The sequence below is a fragment of the Pleurodeles waltl genome, chromosome 7 (genome assembly GCF_031143425.1).
Source record: "Pleurodeles waltl isolate 20211129_DDA chromosome 7, aPleWal1.hap1.20221129, whole genome shotgun sequence".
Taxonomy (NCBI): domain Eukaryota; kingdom Metazoa; phylum Chordata; class Amphibia; order Caudata; family Salamandridae; genus Pleurodeles; species Pleurodeles waltl.
Genome location: NC_090446.1, coordinates 112,640,673 through 112,662,302, shown reverse-complemented (window position 1 = coordinate 112,662,302; position 21,630 = coordinate 112,640,673). Strand labels below are relative to the sequence as shown.

Here is a 21,630-nt window from a genome sequence, read left to right as displayed (position 1 = left end):
CCCAGCCACAAATACTCATTCTGTAGGCAATAGGCAGGTAGCATTGTGTAAAATAACATGTGTCAACGTACATGGCCTTTAATGCAAAGGGAAATGCAGCTTGCAGTGTCCTCCAGTTTGAGGGACTCTAAAAGCGACATTGGCTGTTGCAGAAGACCATCCTCATCCAAAAAGGCTGGCCACCTTAGGCATCCAGAACAATTCATAATAGTCTGTCATCTGATCATCAGGAAAAGGGAGGCATCCACATGCTGTTGTCAAACCTTCAAAGGTGATGCCAAAGATATTGTTTCCGATTCAAGTGTGAGGGTCTTTGCTGTTAGAATAGCATGGGAAGACTACACGTTAACAATGGCATCTATATATGCCCCTAATGTAGGCCAAGAAAGGTTTCTGAGACCAGAGATACCACATAGTATGTAAACTCCAGACAGGGACATTATATTGAGGGAAGACACTAATCCACTCATGAAAAAGACTAGTAGGGTGAAGCACTCTGAAAAATTTCCTTGGAAAAAAAAAAACGCTTGTCCAAAAATTATTTGTCAATTGATGCAAGTGGGAGAGGTTAGAATTAGACCATTTTATTGAAGTTCACAAATTACCCTGACACAAAACCTTTTGAAACAGGAATCAGCCCAGCCAGTGCGTTTTATTCCCAAATGGAACTTCATCAGTGCTTTCCTTTACGTTGAATAGGTTTGTGCACAATTCCAAACGTCTCCTTATCACACACACAGGAGAGTTTTTCCGGGTGTCGGGGCAAGGCTTGGCTTGGAGATATATGCCTGGTAGATATCTAGAGATCCCTGCTACCTGACAGAAGAGACTTCTCATATTTACCTGCACTGCTCAAAAATGCAGTATGCTGGATCATTTCCTGAGATCCTCTCCTCTGACTGAAGATTAGAGGATCCCGAAATCAGCATGATCACGCTATTGGTTTATACTCCCTTTCACTTGGTCATCTGACCTTCCAGAGGCTGGGCATCCTCCAGGCCACAATTAAGGGAAGGTCTCCTAAATATTGCAAGCAACTAGACTAGGATCTTGGAGGCACTGGCATTCTTTCACCAAACAAATGACACTGTGTGGACAAACATACTCACACTTTGGGGTACACTAAAGGCATCCAGGTGAGAGACTTTGATATATCTCTCTACCAAGGCCAAAAGGAAAAAAAACAGGAAAGAAAAATGAGCAATACTTGAAGGTTAGATCAGAGTATTAGAAGTTCATGACATGCCAGGGCGCAATCATTTTAGAGCAAACTACCGGGGCCTCGATCCCAAAGTGCTTGATACAGAAAATGTGTGTTCTTAGTGTGAAACAAACATACTACCAGGGGAGGCTAAACAGCAAAGCTGATAGCCTTTAAGCTTGAAGCCAGATCGGCAAGAGACAGGGTACAGTCATTAAACCTCTCACAAAGGTGGTGAGGAATAGGGACGCAGAAATCAAACAAGCTTTTAGAAAGTAATGCAGCGAGCTGTATTCAGCAGGACACACACACATAAGTGATCTCCAGTTACCTCCACAAGGCACAATCAGCACAGCTCACTAACCCGCAGACGATTGAAAAACCCACCCAGTAAAGGAAGCAATAGCCATCATCTCAAAACTACAACCATGAAAAGCCCCAAGGCAGACTGTGTCGCAGGACTATTATATAAAACCTTTTGTTATATCCTGGTACCAATCCTTACCTACCTGTATAAGTCATTTAGGGATTCTGGCTAACTCTACAAGTCAGTAAGAGAGACATCAATTGTGGTCTTGGCCAAATCCGGAAATGACGCAACGTCTTGCCTTTTTTCCAGCCAATCTCCCTGTTAAATATTGATGGAGATTTTGGCAAACTGGCGTGGTCCCTGAGTGCAAAGCTTAATAGACCCAGTTAAGGAGGGGTCAAAAAACACCAACTGAATTATCTATAGAATAGTTAAGGTCAGTGTTTAATTTGTAAAAGAATAAGTTCCGGGCCCACGTTTTGTTCAGAAGGCCGCTGCCAGCACTGCCAAAGATTGGGGTGCTGAATACCACGGTTGTGTAGCATTGATTCCACCTCAAGTCTCTTTAATCCACCATCAGGCACTCCCTGCCTCTTGATCTCACTCGTGCAGGTTCCTTTTCATCCCCCCTTTCTCTCTTGTCATTGTTTTTCTGCCTTCCTCTTCCTCCTCCTCCTTCCTTCCCCCTTTTATGTTTGTTTTCTCTCTCTTGCTCTGGATCAAAGTCTGCTGAAGAAAAATAAATGCCAGTCGCCAAAAATGAGTCCAGGTCGACCCCACCTGCAACCACCAGCTCAAATTAGGGTCAAGAGAACAGGGAGTGCTGCTGTGCTACTGTCAGCCAACGCGGAAAAAGCTTTCAACAACTGGCCATTCCTCAGAAACGTGCCAGACATGTTTGGCTTCAGGCCCAGGGTTACTTCAAGAATCCTTGTAGCTATGGGGAGCCAGTCACCAGGATCTTTATTAATGGGGATTTCACAGTCTTATTTTATATCAAAAGGGCCCTAAAACAGAGCTGCTCTCTCCCACCTTTTTTTTTTTTGCCCTTCATATGGAGCCCCCTAGCGAACAAATTAAGAGCCAACTAAGAGATCGAAGAGGTACGACTTGGTAAGCTCACGTACACAGTTTGCAGGTACATTGGTGATCTGCTGGTGGACCTGTCAGATCCAGTTTCTCACTACCATCCATCCCGTAGGAGATAGACAGGTTTGGCCTAGCCTAGGGCTCTTAAATAACCTTGCAAAATTCCTAGATTCCCAATCTATTCACTTCAGCAGTTCAGAGGGACATGCTGCAGGAGAGGATTCCCCCGGACTAGATGGCAAATCATTTAATTGGGGGTTCATTTACTTTGCTAACCTGGAGAAGACAGCACATATAAACTACCGCAAATTAGTAAATCTAAAGAAAGACCTCCAAGCCTGGCATATGGGTGAACAGTAATAGCTGGGTAGAATTGACACAGCTAAATTACTGTGTTATGGGGATTTCTATATTTAGCCCAGACCCTGCTCTTCAACTCCCAAAATGCATGCTAGAGAAAATCCATCAACTACTTACTAGATTCATAGAGGGGGGAAAAAAGTGCAGGCTAGCGGAGAAGGTAATATTCCATACAAGAGAGGGAGGACTGTGTATGCCGCATATATATCATGCAGACCAACTACGTTTGAGTAGAGTAGGGTCTAACTGAAAAACACTTGTGACATCCACATCTGCAAGGCTCGTTGATCCTCTGAAGAACATAGATAATGGGGTCGGTACTCTTCTTGAGTAACCTAGGCAACAGTGATGTCCCGGAACACAGTGATGTTCTAAACAAAGGGCTTTCAACCCACCCATGCCCGCTAACATCATTTATCGGCAATCTGGATTTCACCCCAGCACTAGAGTAGAGGAAGTAAGCAGCCGGGCAGGAGGCCATGTTGCAGGTTGATACGGGAATTCTTTGAAAGCAGTGGTCTAAAGGTCTTCTGACCAAATCAAGACTGATTACAGAGTGCCAGAGTCGAAGGTTTGAGGCACATGCAAATAAGAAAATGGGTAACAACAAATCATTTAAAGCAGTGGTTCCCAACCTTTTGACTTCGGTGGACCCCCATTTTATGAGTACTGGAGCCCGGGGACTCCCACTGAATCGTTATTGGAACCCGAGGACCCCCACTGAGTCATTTCTGATAGCTGGGACCTAATATTATTATATTTTTTAAGCAGTCGCGGACCCCCTGAGGAGGATTCGCGGACCTCCAGGGGTCCCCGGCCCACAGGTTGGGAACCACTGATTTAAAGCACAAGCAAGCAGACCACTGACACCATTTTAAAAGTGGCTAATGTTAGGCACATATTGGGTGAGATATATCGGTTTCTCACAGTTGACCCCCATCAGGTAATACCTCAGGCAAAAAGGTTGGAGATCAGAGCTAGGCAGATCATTGACAGGCAAAATGTTGAAAGAGATTCGCTGCAGAGTGAGGGCGGCCATGGCCAGGGCACCCAACAAAAAAACCTTTACCGAAGTAGAAACATATTGGTGCTAAACACCCCAAGGTTTATGCATGGGACAAAGCTAGAAATAAATGTTGCTGGGAGAAATGCAGTGGGTCTAGCTTCCTCCTGCACTTTCTAAGTCCCTGCTCCAAACTACTTTGAGATGAAGTGTTGGACAACAGATTTAATATATATACTAGCCACAGTTGACAAAGTTTTCTCTGTGCTGAAAAAAGCGAGGGGCGACTAAGTACACGACGCCTACTCCTCCTGAATGTTGGATAAGTAAAAAAGTTTTTCTGCCATTATTATAAATAAAATAATACACTTGCCAAATTATTGGAGCTTCTTGACGCTGTCTACTTATCCAACATTCAGGAGGAGTAGGCGTTGTGTTTTTGTTGGTTATATTTGGGGCTCGCCAACCCTCCAGGAGCCAGCCGCAACGTTGGGCTTTGGTACGGCGATTATCGATTGTGTGGGGCGACTAAGTACCCTGTTTCTATGTGCTGCTAAACAAGTGTTATTCAGTCACTGTTGCACCTGCGAAGCTCCCAATCACAGGGCTTAGCTTCACCGAATAAGGGAGAAGAAAGGTACAGAAAAGATATCTAGGAGTCTTGGAGTTAAGGGTTTTGTTTGAAACAACGTAGAAGCCATGATTGTCTTTATAGGCGACAGAATTCAAGGAAATAGCTTGCCCCAGAGTGCTAAGTATCACTGCCTCATCTTCTCTCTCTCTCTCTCTCTCTCTATATATATATATATATATATATATATATATATATATATATATATACATTAATATCTCAAGGGAGTGTCGAAGGCATGGTCTGGGGCGCACGTTCGTGAGGGAGTATGAAGAAATTTGGATTTATTTGATGTTAGTTGCTTTGATTAGATCAGTGTTGTTCTGCGGTGTGAAGAAGAGAGGTTGTGGGGGAAATGCATGTTCCAAACACAATGACTGAACTGTCTCACAATCCGTGTTGCTTTCCCACTGGCCTGCAATTGCATGCAGGAGTATGTGCATATTCTTGAAAATCAATAAAATCAAATTGAACCATAAATAGCAAATATTTACTGTGTGTTGTAAGACTCTTGCCACCCATTTTGCACTGGTTCAACCAACTTCAAATGAGAGCCAAAGTCCTATTTTGAGAATTTGAAGCAACATTAACCAGATGCCTTCAGTATCTCTTTCCAAGAGTGCTACACTGCTGCACTTAAACTATGAATTGGAGTGACCGGACCATTCCGGGCAGGACATCCAGTCATTTTATAGCACACTTGCAGCACTTCTATGCAGGAAGGAGGGGTGTAATTGCATCTGTTTTTTAGCGCGTGGACTTTCACACCTTTACATTGTGTAGATATTATCTGTCACAGTTACAAACATTAGGGGAGACGTATATGACCTGATTTCCAGGGGTAAGTTTAATATTTTTTGGTTTTCATGAACTGCATTTTTGTAGTATGTCCAGCACTGCACATGGCCAACCACTGGTACTGCAACACCCTTCCAAAGAAAATAATGGAGGTAGGGTCTTACAAAAGTGTAAGTTTCTACAAAAGTGCAGTTTGTTAATTCTGAAAAGTAGTAAACTTACTCAAAAGTCCAACTTTGTGAATAGCACTTTGTATTAAGTTTTGTAGTACTACAATGCTCTTACTCCTCATGCAAAACGTATTACAAAGTGCAGTTTGTGAATCAGGCCCATAATTTAGAGGATAAAATTGCTAATCTTCACTAATTTAGAAAACTGGCAAATACTGAATATTAACCTTTCTGTTGCCTCACAAAATTGCTGCTTTGTAATTTACTGTTTTTGCAAAGTAGCTTTTTTTTAACATGCGATTTTACTATAATATAAGTTGCGCATTTCACTTAGGATATAATACATATATTTTTTCTACAGATGGTTTTTTGGAGAGCTGAGTCGTACAGAAGCCGGTAACATTCTAATGTCTCCGGAAAACAAGAGGGGAACCTTTCTGGTCCGGGCAAGCGAAAAACAAGGATTTGACCATGCTCTTTCTGGTAAGTAACATTTAGCTTGGTTCTGGAAACTACTCAGCAAACCAGATATTTTAATTATTTGTTAAAAGTAAATGTATGGTGCAGGTCTAGCCACAAGGGCAAAGGAGCATGTAAATTAAAACTGAAACAGTACTGCTAGAAAGTCAAGTCATGAATGGAGGAAAGGGAGAAACTGAGTTAGAAATTGAGGTACTTTCGGAACAGATGTATTTTATAGTTGTTCTGGAGGATGGAGACCTTCAGAAGACCAACCACCCTGTTGCCATTACTCTTCCACCTTAACTCTGCCTCCATCATGTTGCAAGTGCAAGTCTGCTGACTTTGCATGCTCCTCTCCTCTGGTCCTTTTACAACTGCTTTGCTCAAAGCACACCTATCAAGTCCATTCATGTACTTAACTATTGCACTGTAATGCCATCTGTTTCATCATTCATGCAAAATGATATATGTGACTGGCAGTAGCCCCGCCCAGTTGGTCTCTCAAAAATTGCAGCCATTCTATTATTTACCCAGACCTCCCTATTATCAAGTGAAATTCTGGCCTAATGTGTATAACACAGTGTTGTTTGAAAGGTAGGAATTGTATATTATCTACCTTGCCCAAAGTCTCTCACTTCATCAATATGACCAGCAATTTGTGGAGGTTTAAAGCCTTAAGATATTTTTCTATCCTCTTTCCTTCACAGTGCGTGATCAAAACTGTGTGAGACATTTTAAAATCTTGCAGAACAAACAAGGGAAATTCCATGTGAATACCACGTCCTTCTTTTCGGACCTGGAAAGTCTTATCCAGCACTACACAGAAAGAAGCCTGATCGATGGACTGCTGCTTACCACGCCGTGCATGAAGGTACGGGTTGGTTGGTGGAGTGTAGAAGGGGTTTTTGAATAGGCACCACTAAATCAGTAAAAACAGCAAAAGTGGAACAAAAATAACATTCAATATTTGTACTTTGTGTAGTTGATTGACTGGTCTTCAGCCAAACATGTCCAGATCCTTCTCACTCATTCATTGGTGCCAGACGTATAGTTACTGGGAGTGCTGCAGCACCCCTATAATAACCATGATGGAGTTCAGAAGGTGAATTAGCAATAAAGTTGGTTCTTCAATTTTTTGTTTTGTGCCACATAATTCAATTATAAGGCTCAGTGTTCTGACAAATAGCTGGTTATTCTTTTAACGTGGGGATTGGTGTTTATTTTTCTTTCTCTGACTACAAATTGAGAGTGTTTGGTACAGTGAACTATGTGACACTCTTGCTGACACACAGGGAGTATGAAAGAAAATGGCTGTAGGATGTCTATATTTACAAAAACACAGCTAAATTTAAAATGCTGAAAATGAACTATAGAACTAATTAAAACGTTACCAGCAGTTAGAAAAGCACAGATAAAGAATGCTTTTGTAATCCCAGTGATGGAAAGGGAAACAAAGTTTTTAGTACAATAATGACACTTTACTTGGAGATGCACAGATGATTAATATTTGATAAAAACGAACACATTATTTTTTGTTTGTGCCCCATATAGTTTTATCAGTAAAATCATATGCATGTGCAAATGTAGTTTGGCATTTCAATGGAAATTGTGCTGTCTAAATCGCAGCGCCCTACCACACCACGCCTTAGTGACAGATATGCTTCCGACAACGTGCTCCAAAATGCACGATCAACTACATACCACACCCTTACCACCCTTCTGCTGAATTGGCATGGCTCACTTGCTACACTTGTTCTCTGTGTGATGCTTGGATTATTCACAATCCCTATGACTTCAGCGATGTAATATTGAGGGCAGCACCCCACTCTGAAATTTGTTTCGCACCATTGTCACTTTTCTGGCATTACTTGTTGCAAATCCCTCTCACTAGTAAGAGTATATAGCCCTTGGTGGCATTTATTTCAATTTTCTTAACTCAGCTTCCCAAATAGTCCACTCCGAAGATGGTACCATTGTTCTAATGGTGATGACTGGAGGAGTGTGTCTGTTCTGCCACACTGTGTATCTTGGGCAGTCTCTGCCTGTTATGCTGACCTTTGTTCCTTGTTCCAGTTGTTGGTAGGTCCAGCTCTGGCATCCTGATGCATGTAACTCTGCATTGGGTGAGCATAATAACTCAACCATGAAGGTATGTTTCATGGTGGGTCTTTGTTGTGTTCAAACTAAATGCTAGTCATGGGATGAACTCTCACCCAGGAATCTAGATCAATTAAGATGCACACCCTTGCACTAGCAAAGATTGTTCCATGGACAGTAAAAACAAATATCCAACTTTTGAGTCTGACCCAGAAGATAATGGCACAGGGGTAAACTATTATCAATACTAGGTACAAGGGTGGATCAACGGCAAAGTGCAGCAAAGGTCTTTTCACATTTTGTGTCCATTGGAAAATGCGTTAATACATATGGACATACATTTGTTAGCTTGGCTTCAGTTAGAAGGTAACACCATGTAGGTGTTTGCTCAACACACCCACTAATACAAGTGTATGATTAAAAACAAAATTACATTTCAAATATTGAAAATGTGTCTTCAAAAAGTTGATGTGGACACCCCTGTCACGACATGCAAGTGCACATGGTTGAATGCAAGAGTGGATTTGCTCCAATCTGGGATTCCCACTTCACATTGCAAAACAAAACTAGAGAGTAAAAAAAGTATGGCCATTTCAACCAACCTAGTGTATCCATTTTAGTCTCCAGGAGGAAGATTCCGCAAACATGGGGCCTCAATCACAACAGGCATTTGCAATGCTATAGGTCTCACATTTGCTTGAGTCAGAGCTATCGGCATTGTAAATTCCTAATTGGACTTCTCTTGCCACACAAATTTCTCAACCCTGCCTCATAATTGTGTCTTTTCCTGACATATCATTCCAGTGGCCCTGCATAAAACTAAAGCATTTTAATTTATCTTCTTCTTCTATCTGCAGAAAAAAATGAAAGTGTTGCCATTTAGAATCCTAATTTAAATCTGTTGTGCTAATTCCAATAGAATACCACTTTCACCACCCCACCATTAGAGTTGCTGGCTGGCTAGCACAATTCCCCCAAAAAGACATATGCCAGCCACAGAGGAAAAACAAACTAGAAGGGGCACCCAAACATATCAAGAGTGTTCAAACAGTCATAGTGAAATAAGGATGTTAAGGTGGCCTGAATTATGGTCATAATTGTAATAAAGAGAGATTATTAAAACATATACAATTATCGTATAAACCTTTTTCAGAAACAAACTTTTGGTATTAGACTGTAATGCTCAAAACACCCCCTAGATGGCACCATATCACAAATATATTTTGTAAGAAACATGGTCATGGAACCATATTGTTAGCCCTAGCGGGGATTACCCCATGAAAAAAACAGGCAAAAGTAATGCAGTGTAACCATATACTTAGCCCCTAGAGAGTCTTTTTATGGCTAGCAGGCGGACTGCAATATTACTACAAACACGGCCTTTAAAACAAAACTTCTTCAAGCTGTGAAACAAAAGTTGTACCCATGAGAAAGCTTAAAAGACACTGAATGGTGGGAGGGTTATTATTTTGGGGTTCCCACTAGTGTGGCTATCCAGAGATGATGTAGGCAGAAAAAGCGTTTTGAAGGTGGTCCCATTGTCCTAGGACCACCACAGGCTAAGTTATGAGCAAAAATGTTTTGTAAAAGTAATGTCCTACAAAGCATTATGGGGTGCTCAGAACATTCCCTAGAGGACACCACAATAAAAATAGCATTTGAAAGAAACATGGTCATGTAACCATACAGTCAGCCCTTAGAGAGCATAACTACATGAAAAAATAATTGGAGAAAGTAATACAGTGCAACCATACATTTAGCCCCTAGAGGGCACAGTTCATTACACATCCTGAAGGCTAGCAGTATTATTGCAATGATATGATAAACAAGGCCAATAAAGTATAACTTCACCCATCTGTAAAACAAGAGTTCCAACCTTGAGAAAGCTTAACAAGATAATGAATGGTCGTACAGGTTGTTATTTTGGAGTCCCCACTAACATAGTGTGGGGACCCAGAGATGATGTAGACAGAGCACAGTGTGGTTAATGTTTTGAAGGTGGTCTCATTGTCAAAGGACCAGCACAGGCTAAGTTATGAACAAAAATGTTTTGTAAAAGTAATTCCCTGCAAAGCACTATGGGTAGAGTTTTCCAGAGTGCAGTGAATATTGTAGTATTGGATCTCCTGCAGTGCCAAGAGAGCTGCTTTCACTTTGAGGATTTCGTTTTTCACATAAAGCATTCACCAATTTCAAGTGTTTTAAAGGGAGAGCCACAAGAAATTACTCTGATTAGGTATCTGTGAACAATGTGACCAGTGCTCAAATACTGCTGATCAAGTTTACGCTGTTGTGCCTTTTTGCGCTGTGAGTGCTATGGCTGCCATGCAGCACTAAGGGGAGAGACAAAATAAATAGTTTTCCCACGCTGAAGTATATCGGCAATCGTGCAATAACCCATATAACAGTGTAAAATCAACCTAATGGTGGGACATAGGTAAAGCAATTTCCAATGACATCAAGGGATTTTTGAAACGCAAGCCCGTGAACGAGCTAAAGTGATGGGTATCAGGTAGACATTGTTAAAAGCCTACAATACGTACAACAGGTAAGACCTAAAATCTTCCAAGTCAAAAAGCTCCAAGCTGATCCTCTAAAGTCTTCTGTGCAGCTGTTTCACCAAAGGCAGAGAACTTGGATGACGGGGCATAATGTTTGTTTTGTTCTCTCAGCAAAGCTTGTAAAGTGGGATTTTTATCTAGAAAAGGAAAAAAACTAAAAATAATGGCCCTGAATTATAGTGAGTTTTTCCCCTACACGTTCAGGCCAAAAATTGATTCCATGCCTGGGACTTCCATGTCTCATATGATGGTCCCTGGCAAGGAATTCTAATGAAGGTTGCTCTGACTGAGGTATCTTATCTGCTGGACTTGTCAACCACCCAACATGTACAATCCAAACAAAAAAAACATTTTTGCAGAGGACCATTCAATGCATGTGCCCTCGCAAGAAAACAGAACTTTGCAGTTTTGTGTGTGTCTGTTTGCTGACAGTTGACTAAACCTTGTCTGTATGGATAGTCATTACAGAGACTTCTATTTGTGGAATCTGGGGCTTACCAAGTAATGGCAAAACCTACAATTATATGCAGTGCTGAAGCATGTGATTGCAGCAGTCTTCGTTTTATAAACAATGACATCAGACATGAATTATTCTGTGGCATCAGTGGTGACATTACATATCACCATTACTGCATTTGTGACACAACTTATGGTCCAGACGGTTGTTCCATTCCACATCAGTTTGCTGCCAGTGGAAATTGAGATTTGTTTTGCCTATATTTATTCCAGGGACATCTAGTTGTGAAAGTAGTACTGGAGCCTTCAGCACAGAAACTGATTGGTAATTTGTGTGTAATTACACTTGCCATTATCCTAGAGATAGTCACAGAAGACATCGGAAATTATAACAGCAAAGGCATTACTAGTGACATTACATATCACATTACCATTGACCTCATCACTACTAAAGGCTTACTTCCATACCCTGCACCTGCTGAAAAAATATGGGGCCTGTGGAATAATGTCCTTACTACCCCCTTATGATTTTCTGCATTCCATCGCGTACCCTTCGGTTGCCAAAGAAGAGCTTGCATTGAAATGCATGGACTTCGAAGGATCAGTTCACTGCAATGGATGGAGGTCCATCTTGCAACGGCAGCTGGACCATAATGTTTCACAGGCGCCGCATCAGCACTTGGCCCAGATGCGACATACAGTGACACAGTGCACATGGCTCGATGTCTGTTCAGACTCAATCTCCTTCAACAATGGCTCGGCCTTTTGCAGTTAGCTTTGCAGCAGTAACTATTTTAGCCTCTGGCCCACGACTCACTCTCGGTGATTGCGCATGTTGAGATGTTTTTTTTTCCTCTTATTGTCTATATCAAAATGCAATGTGCTTTTAGGGTACTTCTGTGGGTGCTGCCTGCTTCTATGAGGGCTCCCTGAGTTGCTGGGCACTCCCTCGGTCTCCTCCTCCAAGGGGTGACATCCTGGTCCCTCCTGGGCCACAGCAGCACCCAAAAACCTCTACTGCGACCCTTGCAGCTAGCAAGGCTTGTTTGCCGCCTTTCTGAGTGGGAACACCTCTGCAAGCTTCATCGCGACGTGGGACATCCGTCTTCCAAAGGAGAAGTTCCTAGTCCGTTTCCTTCTTGCAGAACTCCAAACTTCTTCCAACCAGTGGCAGCTTCCTTGCACCTTCAGCTGGCATTTCTAGGGCTCCTGCCCACTCTCGACACTGTCGTGACTATTGGACTTGGTCCCCTTGTCTTACAGGTACTCAGGTCCGGAAATCCACTGTTGTTGCATTGCTGGTGTTTGTTCTTCCTGCAGAATCCCCCTATCACGACTTCTGTGCTCTCTGGGGGTAGTAGGTGCACTTTACACCTACCTTTCAGGGTCCTGGGGTGGGGTATTTTTCTAACCCTCACTGTTTTCTTACAGTCCCAGCGACCCTCTACAAGCTCACATAGGTTTGGGGTCCATTCGTGGTTCGCATTCCACTTTTGGAGTATATGGTTTGTGTTGCCCCTATACCTATGTGCTCCCATTGCAATCTATTGTAATTCTACACTGTTTGCATTACTTTTCTTGCTATTACTTACATGTTGGACCTGGCTTTTTGACAGGGTCATCCCCAAACTTTTTGCCTCCTTCCTCCTATTTTTTCTGACCTGTTGTTGTTGGCTTTTGAACTGTGGGCACTTTACCACTGCTAACCAGTGCTAAAGTGCATATGCTCTCTGTGTGAATTGTACTGTTGATTGGTTTATCCATGATTGGCTATTTAATTTACTTGTAAGACCCTAGTAGAGTGCACTATATGTGCCTAGGGCCTGTAGATTGAATGCTACTAGTGGGCCTGCAGCACTAGTTGTGCCACCCACCTCAGTAGCCCCTTAACCTTGTCTCAGGCCTGCCATTGCAAGGCCCGTGTGTGCAGTTTCACTGCCACTTCGACTTGGCATTTAACAGTACTTGCCAAGCCTAAAACTCCCCTTTTTCTACATATATATGTCACCCCTAATGTGTGCCCTAGGTAACCCCTAGAGCAGGGTGCTGAGTGGGTAAAAGGCAGGACATGTACCTGTGTAGTTTATATGTCCTGGTAGTGTAAAACTCCTAAATTCGTTTTTACACTACCGTGAGGCCTGCTCCCTTCATAGGCTAACATTGGGGCTGCCCTCATACATTGTTGAAGTGGCACCTGCTGATCTGAAAGGACCAGGAAGGTCATATTTAGTATGGCCAGAATGGTAATACAAAATCCTGCTGACTGGTGAAGTCGGATTTAATATTACTATTCTAGAAATGCCACTTTTAGAAAGTGAGCATTTCTTTGCACTTAAATCTTTCTGTGCCTTACAATCCACGTCTGGCTAGGTTTAGTTGACAGCTCCTTGTGCATTCACTCGGACACACCCCAAACACAGGGTACTCAGCCTCACTTGCATACATCTGCATTTTGAAAGGGTCTTCGTGGGCTGGGAGGGTGGAGGGCCTGCCCTCACACAAAGGACTGCCACACCCCGTACTGGGACCCTGGCAGACAGGATTGAACTGAAAGAGGACCTGGTGCATTTCTTAGCCACTCTTTGAAGTCACCCCCACTTCAAAGGCACAATTTAGTATAAAACAGGGCCTCTGCCCTACCTCATCAGACACTTGCTGGAGAAGAAACCTGAACCAGAAACTACATCCTGCCAAGAAGAACTGCCTGTCTGCTCAAAGGACTCACCTGTCTGCTTTCTACAAAGGACTGCTGCCTTGCTGTTGGCCTGCTGCCTTGCTGAACTCTTGTCTGGCTGTAAAAGTGCTCGCCAACGGCTTGGATAGAGCTTGCCTCCTGTTCCCTGAAGTGTAAGGACCAAAAAGACTTCTCTTTTTCATTTGGACTCTTCGTGCGCCGAAAGTTTTGACGCACAGCTTGCTCCGCGGTGAGAAAATCGATGCACACCGACGCTGCTCGACACGACGCCTACAGGGCGGCCGGATCTTTGATGCACGGCTTCGCATGGACAACGCCACCCGACTTCCAGAGGGGAAATCGACGCGACGCCTGGAGTGAGAAAGAAAATTCCACGCACAGCCTCGCGGAACGACGCGCAGCCGGAAAACAAGCCGAAGAATCCACGCACAAACCCCGGGACATCTGGTAATCCCGCGATCCATAGCAGGAGACGGTCCACGTGCCGGAAAACGGCGCACGTCTTCCCCGAGTGAAAAATAACGACGCAAGTCCGTGTGTGAAGGGGCGTACCCGACGCACACACCATTTTTCCTCCCGTAGAACCACGCACGTCTCCCCGTGTGAAAAATAACGACGCAAGTCAGTGTGTGAAGGGGCGTAGCCGACGCACACACCATTTTTCCACACATCTCCTCTTCTGCGGCCCTCTGCGGAGATTTTCCACTCCAAACCAGGTACTTTTTGCTTGAAAGAGACTTTGGGGGTCATTCTGACCCCGGCGGTCTTAGACCGCCGGGGCCAGGGTCGGCGGGAGCACCGCCGACAGGCCGGCGGTGCCCCGCAGGGCATTCTAACCGCGGCGGTAAAGCCGCGGTCAGACCAGCAACACTGGCGGTCTCCCGCCAGTGTACCGCCGCCCTTTTGAATCCTCCAAGGCGGCGCAGCTAGCTGCGCCGCCGAGAGGATTCCGACCCCCCCTACCGCCATCCAGTTCCCGGCGGTCCGCCCGCCGGGAACCGGATGGCGGTAGGGGGGGTCGCGGGGCCCCTGGGGGCCCCTGCAGTGCCCATGCCACTGGCATGGGCACTGCAGGGGCCCCCGTAAGAGGGCCCCTACGAGTATCTCACTGTCTGCTTGGCAGACAGTGAAATACGCGACGGGTGCAACAGCACCCGTCGCACCTTCCCACTCCGCCGGCTCGATTACGAGCCGGCATCCTCGTGGGAAGGGAGTTTTTCCCTGGGCTGGCGGGCGGTCTTTTGGCGACCGCCCGCCAGCCCAGGAAAAAACTTAGAATACCCTCCGCGGTCTTTCGACCGCGGAGCGGTATTTCGGAGGGGGGAACTCTGGCGGGCGGCCTCCGCCGCCCGTCAGGGTCAGAATGACCCCCTTTGTTTGCTTTTTAAAGACTTAAGACACTTCATATCACTTTTTAGTGATATCTTTACAAATTCATATTGTATCTTTGATCGTTTTGACCTGCAAATACCCAGATAAATATTATATATATTTTTCTAAACACTGTGTGGTGTATTTTTGTGGTGCTATATTATGTTATTGTATGATTTATTGCACAAATGCTTTACACATTGCCTTCTAAGTTAAGCCTGACTGCTCGTGCCAAGCTACCAGAGGGTGGGCACAGGATAATTTGGATTGTGTGTGACTTACCCTGACTAGAGTGAGGGTTCTTGCTTGGACAGAGGGTAACCTGACTGCCAACCAAAAACCCCATTTCTAACATTACCTAATTTTGGTTTGTGTACATATATCTTGTGTATATAACTTATCCTCTTACTGAGGGTACTCATTGAGATACTTTTGGCATATTCTCATAAAAATAAAGTACCTTTATTTTTTAGTAACTCTGTGTATTGTGTTTTCTTATGATATTGTTCATGTGATACAATTGGTATAGTAGGAGCTTTACATGTCTCCTAGTTCAGCCTACGCTGCTTTGCCACAGCTACCTTCTATCAATCTAAGCTGCTAGAAACACCTCTTCTACACTAATAAGGGATAACTGGACCTGGCACAGGGTGTAAGTACCTCTGGTACCCACTACAAGCCAGGTCAGCCTCCTACAGAGAGAACCCCCAGTTTTTTTTATCTCACTTAAAGCCCTGCTGGTACTCTCTCATAAAATGTACTGCAGCAGCGCTGAGAAGTGCAGGTACTCCTGTTTCATGTTAAAGATGTGTTCGTACTCAGTATACCAGACAGTACCTGCCCATTTAAAGCCCTGGAGATGGCTCCCTCAACATATTCAAAGCACTTGGCTGCCTTCCCATTCCTGGCACTGCAGCACCCCCGCCCAAACACTCTCAAAGTACTCCAAATCTTTCTACAGGTCCAGGCTTTTGTGGGATTTTAGCTCCGGCTTCTTGTGGGATTTTACCCGTTGCCATGGCTGCACTTGCAGTTTGCTGTTTCCTAACCTCCGCCCAAGCTCTCACCTTTCAAGGGCACACATTTTTTTTTCATATCTTGCTCATGGAAGGCAACTCCCCCCGTACTCCCTCCCCACACACACACACACTAAGACAGCGGTTCCCAACCTGTGGTCCCGGGACCCCTGGGGATCCGCAAAGCGTCCTCAGGGAGTGCGCGACTGCTTAGAAAATTAAATAATATTAACAGATTAGGCACACAGCTCAGTGGGGGGGTCCCCGGATTCCAATAATGATTTATTGGGGGTCCCCGGGTTCCAGTAATGATAAAGTGGGGGTCCATAGAAGTCAAAAGGTTGGGAACCACTGCACTAAGAGATGACGGGACTGGGTGACTGTAGTTCGATATGTGCACTAGTATCGTGACCTACAACACAATTGTAATGACTTAAAGCCGCAATACTGCAGTCAGCGGTCACAAAAAACATGTGCATGGTTTATTGGTAAGAATTTCTCATTCCTTCGCTGGACTCCTTTTGCATGGTATTTTCTGCATTTTCGCAGCTCCTTAAGGTCTGTCCTACTCCTCGTCCTCCTCGAGGCCTCACTCAACTGCCCCGCAGTCTCTTCCTATGCGTGCGCGCATGTGTGTGCGTGTGTGCGTGCGTGTGCACTTTCCCTCTACTTTGTGCTGTTTCACCTCCCTCCTAGCTCAGTTTCAGTTCTCAGTGGGACTGGTTCACAAGGACACTTAAAAAAAGTGAAATATGAGCGCAATTTATTCAGAAAAGGTGAATATGGATTTGAAAATGTATTTACCAACCCATGATATTACTACTATGCAGTATTTGCATGGGTTGTTTGTGGACACTGCTGGGGCAGGGCGGACTGAAAATAATGGAAATACCAACAAACCTGTTCCCCACCCATTGCAACCCTGTAAATGTCCGAATATGTGTTCCTGTCCAGGGCAGAACTAAGGGCCAGATGTAGCAAGCAGTTTTGCCCATTCTGTGTCTATGGGAAAATGTGTTTGTACATATGACCCTAAATCCCTTTCCAGGGTATTTATGGATCGAGACGGTGTCAGAAAATGGCTGGGAGCTACAGAAAGTGAATTCTCTGAAGGGAAAACCCATACCTATGTTTATTTGAGTTTTGTTACTAGTGTGGGCCACGTAATAGCAACGTCTGAGAGCTCTACAATGTTACATAGGAAGAGATTTGTGGAAAACACAGAACATATTGTTTCTATTTACACAGAGAAATTATAATATACATTTTGTAGAACTGATCTTGGGCAGTACAATGTATCAAGAAAAATGGCTTTTAAGGAATGGATGCATTGGGACACAAACAATTTATATGTACAGGATCCAGACTGAGGGTCCAAATGCCTTAGAGTATGCCACATGTGAATGATAAAAGAGATGACTTTGTGAGGGCTTTAAACAACAAGTGTGCATTTCCAGAGAGAAGAGGGTGCTGTCATGGCTAAGCTGCCAAACAGCGAATAGGTGGCATCTGGCTTTACAGTCGGATAATGGGACAGAAGAGAAAGTACATGGGTAAATTACAGGATGGGTAAAAGAACTTTTGAGCCTCTTATAAAAGCAAGCTAGGGTGGTTCTTCCTCAGCTCTCTTCACTGCTTTCTTTGTGTTTGTGATTAGTCTTGTTATAGAGTTGTGTAATCCTTTCAGGGGCCATAAAGTAGATGTTGTCAGGCCAGTGATTATTGCTATTCCATAGTCCAGCCTGGAGTTATTAACGAAGGATTTGACTGCTGCTTGCAGATCTTGAGCAGAGGGCAGGTATTTGAGATTGTGAATAGGAAATCTATACATTTGTGTGCCCCATATGGCTGTTACTTCACATGTCTTACGCATAACAATCAAGCTCATGCACTAGGCCTGGCATGTCAAGCCTAAAGAGTAATTCTACATAGAGAATTACTTTTAACATCCATGTAACATGGAGTACATGGTTTAGGATACTGTAACACTCTCCATTTTGGTGGAGATTAGAAAGAGAGCCCCTCTTAGAGCAAAGCGGTGGGGCGTAGTTCAGAGGGCTCAGTAAATAAATACAAGGTGTGAAAGCTCTTAATGGGTGGATTACCCTGTTCTGGTGTCCTACCTGATTCTACACGAGGACCGGAAGTGAGGATTATGCCTATTTCCCCCTTTATTTTAGCAGCTCCACAGCCATTTAAACAAAGATGAAAAATACCATCAAGAAACAAAAGACCGCAAGTTCCTTGAGTCTTTCGTCTATTACGTCACAACATCCAAGCAGTGTAACCAATCAGGGTGTAACGAGGAAAGCAAAGGCCTCCACAAGCGCCCAGTACTCCTGTATTCTAGATCCTCTGCAGCTGAGATAAGTGTTTTTTTTGTGTTCTTGTTTCTTTGTATTTATTAGCGTGGTTGGTGGGTGCTAAGTACCTGCTCATTCTCCTTTGGGATTTCAGCCCCTCTGTAACGTTCTCTGAGGGTTGTGAAATCTTGACTTGCGATGCTGCAGAAAGGAAAAGCGTTTTGCTAGGGCTGGGCTGGGAACCCAAAGCAACCCTGGCAATTTTTGTCAGACAAGCCCCCATAGGCTGCATAGAGAGGCACTTGACATTACACTCACATACAAACACAATGATTCCTACGTGTGTAAATCCGTGTATAGAAAATGCTGGCAAGGGGACTACAAGGTGTAGGAGTCACGTCACCCATATTGGCAGGCACTTTTTAATAATGCATGGTCTGAGGAAGCATAAACTCAGGATTCAGAATGTAACATATTGGTTAAGGTTGACTTTACTAATAGCAATATATTTCTAATGAAACAATCCCTTTTTAGCAAAATTAGGATACTCAAAGACTGGGGAAAAAAAAACTTTCTAACCTGTACCATGTAGATTGCATGCAGCTCTTTGACCGCAGTTCATAGCTCACTGTGGTAGATTATGATTGTAATTTTTGAACTGCACAGTAACAAAAGGATCACTGTGACAAAAGTAGTTTCCCACTGAGCACTGCACATAAAATACTGTTCTGTGATCTGCATAGTATACTTTCTTTGCAGGCAACATATTAACCCTCTGCACTACCTTAGATGAGTCAAAACTGCCTCTAGATAAAAGTGCCTCCCCCACCCTTCAAACCTCCCAGGGGAACAGCCTTCTGTGAAGGTTTTAGGCAGAGGGCCCGTAGAACTAAGGGATGCCAACTAATTGTTTAATATATTGCTGGTCAGGGCACAAGTCCTGAAAAACAGGAAGTGATGGGACTAACCAAGTAAGGCAATATGCAAAGCAAATCACTGTAGATGACATTGCAGGAAGTGGCATCACAACCCATGACCTCACAGAAAGTGACATTATAAGAAGTGCCATCAGATCTTAGGACCTTCTGCTAATGTTTAGCAGGTCTCATGAGTACATTTGAGCATGCTGTGATATGTAATAAATGAAAGCTGATCAGTACTTAAGGCTTAAGGCTGTTATTTAAGTTTCCTGTATAAAGGAATTAACAGCTCAAATGTGGATGAGGTATCGTGTCCGACTGACTACAATGGATATGCTTCTAAGTGCTAATAGCTAGACACTCACACCACCCCCAAAAGGATGTCACCTCCACATTTAGCAGCAGATATCTTTTATGTTCTTATTGTTGGCATAACTATATCTAAACCATCCTACATTCACCAGTCCAACTGAAGGACATCTCCAATCAGTACCAACAGAATGTCCATGTGATTAATGCCCACACAATAAGAGGTATCAGCTCCACATCAAAATAAGTTTAAGCCTCTTAGTGTCCAAGGATGAGAAAGCCATGGTGATAACGTTAACTCACAAGAAATACAAATATTGGCCTTTGCAGGGAAATAGTGCTTGTTTGCATGGAAAACTACACTAGTGGGGAAAGTTATGAACAGTGAGAAACACCCCAAACAACAGCCAGTAATTAGAATCTACATTAGACTGCTTGCTAAAAAGAAGTTGGCACATCCTAGAAATGTTACACTGCCGACATGGTGTAATGGAGAATGCCTGCTAGTTTACAGCAGCACTGCCTCATTGATTTTGCTTATTCACTGTAACCTCATCCTGAAGGAGCCAAGCCTATATAATACACATGATCTTTCATCTGATGCAGAGCATGGCTCTGAATTATATCAGCCTGCCCAGCCTAACAGCATCCTAACAGTAAAGCTTTCCTGTATTATTGTGTTATAATACAGTGCATCTCAAACTCTGTAGCATCACAGAAGTGGGTAGGAGTGAAAAGGACAAAGAGCATGATCAACCATACCCAGGTGGGGTAACAACTTGACAAACTTTAATATGGCCATATCCAGCGCTCTTGAATTTCCAGAGCTATTAAAAAGCAACTTGTCTTCCTTTCAAGGAAAACAGCTCCTCAATATTCAGTGAAAGGAACTGGTAAATAAAGTACATTGTTTCAAATGTTTGGAAATCACTTCTGTTGTGTTGTGACAGAGCTAGATAATTTTGCACAAATCCACAATATTTGGGTCATGGAGGAGAAAACATGATTATGTGAAATGGTCTTTATTTGAAGGGGAAAATGCACAGTTGTGGCATAGATGAGAGGAGAAATGAGCACATGATTTCCACAACTGGGGCTGCAGCGGGGGACATAACTCAAGAAACAACTGTGGTTGTTGAAGCACCACACAAAATGTGTGAGAGGGACTTGTAGGTCTAATAATTCTGTGCATTGATCATATCATTGTTGTCATTGTCCAAGATGATCAATGCTTTAGGTGGGATGAAAAAGGTGCGGAGACTCTAAAAAGGTAATTGGCAAAGAAGTGTAACTAGGAAACCTTCCCAAGAGGCTTGGCCTACATACGTAAGGCACATTTTACGATATAAAAAGCTAACATCCTGAGTGTTACAAAGAATGCCTTTGGCCAGTATTTAAGTGCCCCTCTATAAGTTATGTTATTGCATCCAGATATATAACACAACAACAGACAGACACCTACAACTCAAGTTAAACCAATTGGCTTTGCCAATGCTTGTTAAAAGTATCAAATCAGTCACTAAAACAGTAATTGTATTGTAAATAATTAGAATTTAAATGTTGCAATTCTAAAAGCTTGATTCTAAATTAAACATTGCTACTATCCGTGGAAGGGGAAGTGGTCTTCAGCGTGTCTCAATCACCCCTTCCCTTTTGCACTACACTCTTCTGCTGTCTGTCACTGGGTTAAACATGTACTTCCTTTTTTACCCCCACATCTTCCAGAATCTGCCACCTGCATGTCTGACACATCATGATTTCCCTTTTTACACTCCTTTCTACTGCTTGTACTTCTCTTCATCTCCACACTTCACCACCCCCTCACGCACACACAACCCACCAACTCAGCTTTATGCACTGCATTATATCTGTGAACAT

The 21,630-nt window shown here is 43.5% G+C and overlaps 1 protein-coding gene across 1 annotated transcript in view; it reads left to right on the top strand.

Annotated features, from left to right (window-relative positions):
* PTK6 (protein tyrosine kinase 6) overlaps positions 1 to 21,630 on the top strand; it is a 104,704-nt gene that overhangs the window by 33,778 nt on the left and 49,296 nt on the right. Inside the window, exons 2-3 of the mRNA XM_069243208.1 lie at positions 5,924 to 6,045; positions 6,732 to 6,895. Coding sequence (XP_069099309.1) covers positions 5,924 to 6,045; positions 6,732 to 6,895 — 286 coding nt within the window. The remainder of the gene's footprint in view (positions 1 to 5,923; positions 6,046 to 6,731; positions 6,896 to 21,630) is intronic.